Below are 8354 nucleotides of genomic sequence, written 5' to 3'. Positions count from 1 at the left end.
GACTCACCTAACACTCCACTGTCGCCTCCTCATCCCTCCGATTAATGTGGAAAGCATCTGAGTACATGAGTGGCGTGGGTCAGACGTGGGAAATAGTGACGTCCTGTACCTTGAGTGACCTTGTGATATGTGACGTGTTCAACATAACAGCACTGAAATGAATGAAAAATGTAAAATAAATAAAAAAGCAATAATGGAAATTAAAAAAAAATATCTTGAGATTGCGCTTTATAGAACAAAGAAGAGGGTGAAAAGGAATACCAATTTAAAAATGGTGGCATAAGAGAGTGAGGAAAACAGAACAAGAATGAGGATCAGCAAAATAATGGGCTGGAACATCTGGTGGATGACAGAATGAAAGAGGGGGGGCGAGAGGCAGATTGCTAGTTATATAAATGCATATTTAACAACACAGACATGACAGACATTCATGATTATGCTTTATCTTACAGACAGGGGCTCCTCTTCCTGTTTGTCCTCCTGCTTTGGGACGTCCAGCCGGTCTATGAAGCTCTGCAGCTCCTTCCTGAAGGCTTTCAACTGAGCGTTGATGCGATACAGCAGCTCATGCTCTCGGATTCTGTGGAGCGGACGTAAAGAACAGTTCAACTGGTTTAATGATTGAGTGAGTATGAAAAAAAGAACTGCAACATTCGGACAAAACAGTAACAGTCCAGTGCACAACAACTGATCAGCTGTAGTTACCAAAAACGGTGAGTTGTTTTTACCGCCGCCAAACAAAAACACAAAAACTACCAGATGGATTTCCACAAAACTTTGGAAGGATGCTGTATTAGAAAGGGGAGAACCAATTCAGTTTTGATGTAAATCTGAATCAGGGGGCAGATCCAGGAATTATTTTCACTGTCTTTGACATTGGGAGTATTTGTCATTAATTTCCCAGGGAGCATTTGTTAGATTTTGAAGAAAAACATCAGGCACATTTAGGGGACTGATACCAATGAGTGTGAAGGGGACTGTTGGGCCTTGGCAGAGTGATGTGCTCCACTGTGCTATTCTAGTTTGTATGTTTGCTTGTTTGTTTGAGAACAAGATTACATACAATCACTTAATTGATTTCAACAAAACTTGATGGTAGGATGTTAGGGTCAGGAAATAACTCATCACATTCTTGAGCAGATCTGGATTAGAGGGTGGATCCAGGACTTTTTTTGTTTCATTTTCTTTAACATTGCAAGCTAGGCCGTTTTTCACGGATCTTTCTGTGTTCCCATGGATCTTGATGAAAAAAATCAAGCATACTCAGGGGACTGACATCTATAAGTCTGTGTAATTTGATGCAGCTTGATTTGATTTAAGATGGAGTACTCTGCTCTATAAGCTGTGGGATTCTAGTTAATGTCTTGATTACCTGCCACCCTCTTCATCCTCATCCAGTCTGGCGTACAGTTCACCATTTGTGACGTAAACTCGGGCCTCAGTGATGATAGTGCTGGTGTCAGCGATTAGCCTGTCGATGGTCCGGCCCAGCCGCTCCGCCTCGATGCGGACGTCTATCATCTGCTGCCGGTCCTTCAGGCTTCGGCCTAAAAAACGACTCTCCACAGGTGAGTACAGGGAGCGGGTCGGGGTGAGGCAGCGGATGTTCCTCACCTCATCCGAGTCGCTCTCCCCTCCGATGGGGCCCTCCCGCTTGCGGTGTGGCGGGAGGAGGCGAGGCGAGGAAGCCGAGGCCGAAGGGGCGTCGTCATCCCTCCCACCGTCGCTGTCTGCGTCGCTGTCCCGCGGGCTGCTCCGGATGCCCAGGTGGGAGGCCAGGTCGTAGCGCTGCATGTTAGAGAGCAGCACGCGGTTCTCATACTGGAGCTGCATGACTTTGCCACTCAGTTCATTGATCTGCAGACGGGCTGCTTTCAGCTCCTCCTGCGCGGCCTCCATTTTAGCCGGGTCGGCTCCTCCTGGGGTTGAAACAAGGTGACAATGAGAAGTGGAGCAATTCTGTAAATGAGACTTTATCGTGCAGCCACTAGAGACTTCATGAAACACACTTTCCATCTATGATATTGAGCTGAAAGGAGAGGAGAAGAAAACGATCCTCATTCTGAAGTGCAGGTCACTCATTTCCTGCAACAATGACAGTGAAAGGCAGTGACAGAACTAATGAATAACAAACCTCCTCCATGTCTCGATCCAGCTTCATGGGATCCGGCCTTGAATTTCAGTTTATTGAGTTCACCTGTCACCTGAAGATGAAACTGGATGTTATTCTCGTGCATGCCTACTGCTGTGAGAGTGAATACTTCACACACTTGAATACTTTGTTACGTAACAGCTAGCTTTTATAAAAGGCCTCTAAGTCATTGATGATACTATAAATAGCAACAGTCACTCAAAAAAGAAGAGAAACACACAAATTATAATCTTACATTGTCATACATATTGTGTACAGTCTCTCTCAAACAGAACAAACAGATATCTCCGGAAACTAAAGCAGACTGTTCCTAAACAAACATATTGTATTTGCGTATATATATTGCATCGGTTTTTGTCTGTGGATACCAATGCAGTGTATCATGGGAAATGTTGTTTTTGGGAATGATCTGAATGATCTACCTTTTTGTTCTCTTCTTCCACATCTGCTAAGTTCCTGCGAAGAAGTTCTGCCTCATCCTCCACCAGCTGGAGCTGCTGCCTCAGCTCCGACAGAGCCTCGCCCTGTTCTCTGCACTGTTGACCTCCTCGGCCCGACCCATCCACGCCTGCTGCCGCCATGCTGGGTGAAGAGAGAAGCAGTGATAGCTGTGAAGGTTGTTTTCAGCACCCACTTTTCTTTTATCTTTCTCCTTATCACAATTTCAGGTTTTTATTCTTCTTTTTTATTCTTTTATTCTTCCTGGACGATGACTACATTTCAACAGGAAACTGATTAAATACTCGAGATTCTGTAGATTGAATACCAAGTACCTGTCCTCCCTCATGTCGTCCAGCTCAGCCTTCAGCCCCCTGTTCTCCACCTCCAGCTCCACGATCTTCCTCCCGAGGATATTCGCCTCCTCCTCCACCAGGCGTAAGCGGAGCTTCAGCTCTGATTCACGGGTGGTGGGAGGTCCGCCAGCTTCCCCTTTAGGCAGAGGGCTGTCCACGTCCCCGTAGAAGGAGCGATACTTCTGCAGCTCCTGATCCAGTCGGTCCTTCTCCTTGTCGATCTTCGCCATCTTTTTCCTCATCAGGAGGGCTTCCTCCTTGATGAAGGCTAGCTGGCATTTCAGATCCTCATTTTCTTCCTATGAAGGGGGAAGAGAGTTTGTGAATTTGCCCATTATTGTTTTCCTTGAACCTATTTTCACTCATAGAACATGTTTTTATTTAGACATTACATTAGAGAATACCCTAAACATCTCTACTGCAGCTTACAAAGTTTAATAATTAATAATGTAAATGCTGACTCACCTCGATAGGGGTTTGTGGAGTCTTCCTCTCTGCCCTCTGTCCATCTTTACTTCCTTTTCTTTTCAGTGAGAGCTGCAGAGAAATATGAGTGGTTAAATCATCAGCAGCAGCTCACTCTTTTCTTACTGCAGCAAATGATATCATCCAGATGTATGGAACACTGACGGCTCAGTAATGGAAAAGAAGGACCGCGTCTAACTCACTCTCCAGAACATTTCTGGTGATTTGAAAGCCTTCAAATGGAAAACACCTGCGAAGTTTGCATATGTGAATTATTTTATTTCTAAGAATGAGTATCTCACACATCTTTAAAAAATATTAGGACACAAAGCTCATATGTCACTGTACTGCCAATCAGAGGGAGCTGCTCCACTGACAACGAACAAGACTCAAGACTCAGCTGGTATTATGGACTATTTGTGACTTTGGGGAAATATTTTTCAATTTCAACTATTGAAATGATTTCAGATTCAATGTCAACAATGTCTTTCTTTAATTCTTCTGAATTATTTTTGGTCACTGTGCATTTAATCACAGACATGAATCTCAAATAATTACTTTATTTTCACAGTGCCACAATTTAGAAAGTCATGTAGTGTGTATGAATGATAATAATTGTGAATTTATCAACCTACAACATGTCTATGTGCCTGTTTTACTAACTTCCCATTGTTGTTTCTATGTTGCTTCATGCTGTTGCTTGTTTTTATGACTGTGTGTGTGACTGATGACTGATGTTGCTTGTCTTGTTTACTTGTTAGAATATATTCCCCTCATTGGTGAATCACAGACAAATTTTCCATTTCTGTTCTATTCTATTCTATGCTTACCTTAAGGTTCAGAAAACAATTTGCATTGCATGTCTCCAAGCACACAGGCGATGACAGGTAAAAAATAACTGCACCCACTACCTCACCTCTTTGGCTTTCTCCAGCCCGTTCTGCAGGGCCTGCTTGGTGATCTCCACCTCTATCAGCCGTTGCCTCAGCTTCTCATTCTCCTCCTCTGTCTTTGTCCTCTTCTCCTCCACACTCTCCAGCTCATGGTGCAGCCGCACAGACACATCCTTAGCCACCTGGCACCAACACAGAACAGGAAGAGGCAGAGATTGAAGTGATCAATTCTGGATGTAGAATACAACATGTAGGATGCTGAGCCCTCCGTAGACTCACCTTCAGGTCTTGCTCCAGACTCCTGAGCAGCTCTCCATCCACCTGGCCGCTATCTGAGAAGCGGAGCCTCTTCCTCTCTGCCTTCTTGAGTCGGTACTGAAGGATCCGACAATTCTTGTTTGCTCTCTCCAGCTCTCTGCGCATGTCCTGCAGCTGACATGCGTCCTCCTCATAGAATGTGTCCCGCATCTCATCCATCTCTGCCCGCATCTCCTCGATTTCAATCTATAATGTATATAAGTTACATTATTCCACATGTATAGCTCTTATTGTGCAATTGACCCATACACTGGCTTACCATTGTATAGTATAGTAGATAGTATAGTAAAAGGTTTAATTCTGTGAATTTTTATGGAATTACTTATTTTTATTCTATTGCCTTATATCTTCTCCTGTCTCCTTCAGCCTGACTATCTGCTGCTGTAACAATTGAATTTCCCTGGCTTGGGATTACTTAAGTTGTATCTTATCGTATTTAACAACATATACACAAAAGGAAAATGCATCACAAAGTCATTAAATCAGCGAATAGGGCCACAGAGGAATATTGCTAGGTGTTTTAAAAAAAAAAAAAAATGTTTCATAACAAAGCCTGGATGTGTATATAAGCAGTAGAATATAATCATTGCAGCCTCATGCAACAGCTACAGGTGCCTACATGCACGTGCTAATACAACAGATACGCAAATCTTTATTGTCAAGATTTGTAATAAGTGACCAGTTTACCTTAAGATCATCGTTTTCATCCTCCAGCTTCTCCATCTCCTCCTGCAGCCGCTGGTCCGGCTGTGGAGCCGGCTGTGGGATGCAGGGCTCCGGGGACAGCTCCGGCTCCGAGGCCGGCGGTGATGCTGATTTCGCCTGCATCTTTGTCCCTTTCTTCCCCAAGCTCTTATTCAAGTGAAACTGTATCAGCTCGGACTGCAAACATCCCTCCTTCCAGAAACCGGGTCCACAGCCCACGGTGCTCTTGGAGCTCTTCTTGCCGCCGCTCGTCACTGCTGCTGCGGCGGTGGCCTCCCCTCCTTTCGGGGTTTTGCTCCTCAGTTTGGGGGACTTGGAGGCGCAGGGCTGGTCGGAAACAACGCGGCTCGCATCCGCCCTGGAAGGCGAGGAGGCGTCGGCGGCAGGGCGTGGTGAGTCCTCCGGTGGGTGGATGCCAGCTCTCTCTGCCGCTGCCGCCGCGGGCCTGCTCGTCGTGGGGCTTTCAGCACCAGCAGCCTGGACAGCAGCCGGGCCCCTGGTGGCAGAGGCGCCTCCGGCCGGCCGCTCCCTGCCGGTGGAGACGGGTGAATGACCTCGGCTGCTTCTCCCTCCTCCTCCTCCAGCTCCTGCCTGCTTAGACGGGATGAGCTTTGACGACGGGCTGCCTTTCTGTGCAGCTTTGGATCCGCTGTCTTTGAGCCCGGCCGGAGATGATGACCGCGGCTGTTTACGGCTGCTATTGTCTGGTTGCCGCGGCGAGTCGGCGGATGACGGGTTCATCATGGTGTCAGAGGCTCAGCTCATCCTCGGAAACATCAATTCCCTTCGCCTGTGTCCCTCCCACCGGGAAGCAACAGCCGTTTCACACCTAGAGGCTGAGATGATGGGATGTACGCGACATAAATGAGAAATGGCTGTTGACCAAATAATTCAACTTTGTTATTTGGATCATACTGAAAAAAAGAATGGGAACCCACTGGTTACAGGCCTACACCAGGACGCACCCTGCATTTTAGATGAAGTTCTTTTACGCACGGCTAATTAGGCCACAATCGGTCGTTAGCACCCGGGGGAATGGGCTACGTGACCACCAGTGATTATGCAGTCAGCCATTCAGCCCAGGTTTGATGATGAGATGTGTGAGATCAGCTGCAGCTCGGGCAATTAGACAATCCACACATGTGTCGTGCGCGGCGCCCAAAGGGCAGAGGACGAGAGGGAGCGCAGAGGAGAAAATGTCATTGGCTGTTCAACTCGAGGAAGCAGTGAGCCAATTAAATCGCGCTGCTTGTTCTGTTGACAGAGGACAGGTTCTGAGTGGCCCCTGGTCGGATACTCGTCTACAGAGACAAAGGAGGGCCACGTACAGGCTATAGATGAGACAGAACCACTTCCTGTAAGCCATCATCCTCATCTTCAACCAGCCCCAATGACTCGTAACAGTGTCGGCAGAATATGTCTTTTACGCACAGGTGGCACACTTTACGCATGTTTTCTCTTTAGTTTGAAAAGCAAATAATCGCCTTTGTCTCTCCTCCCACACAGTCTCTGTCTCTCTCTCTCCCTCCCTCTCTCGTTTTGCTTATAAAATTAAGAATTTAGAATCAGACCAAACAAGAGAGGCAGCTCTCTTGTAGTTTTCTGTGGATGAACAACAGAGAGCAGCAACAGTACATCAAGGCAGCTCCGAGGCCATGACAGCACAGACCATGATATGGACCACAGTCACTGCTTTGCCCTTCATACAGGTTACACAGCTCACATTCACGTCAAATACGCCTCTGAGCACAAAGACCGGCCGGTTATCACATGGAAAAGCTCCAAATGGGTGATTCTCTTACCTTTTCTGGTCGTTTTTTTGGTCGGAAGCTGAATGAAGGGTGGTGTGGTGGTGATGTGCAGGCAGAAGGGATGCTGACTCGAGCGCCTCCCGACCACCAAGCAACCTGTTTCAATATTCATGACATTACATCATCGGCAGGGAGGGCTGCACGGAGACGAGGCTGCACACAGCACACTGCTCTCATTGGCAGACGGCAGGATGCTCACACACACACACACACACACACACACACACACACACACACACACACACACACACACACACACACACAGAAACTCTCTTTCAAAAATAGCAGCTATTGCCACTCACCTTGTCTTGAGTAATTTGAAGTGAGTTTAATAAAAAAATATATGTTTTGCTGGTTGCTCATATTTTACTTTAGGTCGATAAGAAATGATTCATCCATCTGTGTTATATATTGTATGAAAATATGCAGCTGGTAATGGGTTTTTTTATTTTAATGCAACACAATTACATTTTTTACCTTAGAATAGCAGGTTCAAAATGTGTCTATGCTACACTGAGTTGGAATAGGGAGAATTAGGCTGCTGAACACCTGTTCCTGCTCTAACCTTTAGTATGATCTCTTCTGACAAGGATGTAACCGACCGATAGTTGCAGCGTAAACTTAGGGTTGGTCATTTGCTTCTGAAACACTTTTTTCTTTTTTGTTGAAATCCTCTTCACGTCCCAATGGCCATCAATAAGTCAAGTTTTTCTTTATAAAAAATGATAATGCTGGTGTCTGGGGTCCTTAGCAGGACTGGAATAAACACCACCAATCCTTTCATTTGGTGTACCTGCCTATCACTTACTGACCTGCCTGTGAGTGCCCTGCCCATGTACAAAGACAGGTGAAGACATATATCTATGAGTACGTGAGCATGACACGAAAAAGCCCGCCTCTAGCAGTTGTCAGGCAGCGTGTAATCATTAAAAAAAACTTTCAAAATATGAAGAAATATAAACATTTGGTGTATTTGTAACAGTGGCAACTCTACCTGTTCAGGAAGCTGTGGATTATGTCAAACATTCAATTACGTTTCAGGTACGAAGTGAGAGCTGTGGTCAGCACATTGATAAGCTTTGTTTTTTTTTCTCTTTACATGACAACAACTCAATCGCTCACAGACAGAAACAAAAATAATCACCACATGTGGCAGCGGAGGACGTTGTTACTATATTTGAACACAGGATCATATGTGGTTGATTCTATTTGAGTT

General features: G+C 45.7%; 1 protein-coding gene across 1 annotated transcript; it reads right to left on the bottom strand.

The window, feature by feature from the left end:
* Positions 1–228: 228 nt before the first annotated feature.
* On the bottom strand, positions 229–5540 carry LOC133014358 (protein SOGA3). The gene is made up of 10 exons (XM_061081572.1): positions 5310–5540; positions 4584–4808; positions 4328–4486; positions 3412–3483; positions 2926–3245; positions 2575–2734; positions 2135–2204; positions 1373–1913; positions 451–580; positions 229–339 (listed from the first exon to the last, which is right to left on the bottom strand). The coding sequence occupies exons 1-10, from the start codon at positions 5448–5450 to the stop codon at positions 229–231; spliced, it is 1929 nt and encodes a 642-aa protein (XP_060937555.1). The 5' UTR covers positions 5451–5540.
* Positions 5541–8354: the final 2814 nt, after the last annotated feature.

This window comes from Limanda limanda, chromosome 11, assembly GCF_963576545.1.
Source record: "Limanda limanda chromosome 11, fLimLim1.1, whole genome shotgun sequence".
NCBI lineage: Eukaryota > Metazoa > Chordata > Actinopteri > Pleuronectiformes > Pleuronectidae > Limanda > Limanda limanda.
Note: the sequence above shows the minus strand (reverse complement) of the source record. Positions and strands in the feature narration are given on the sequence as shown.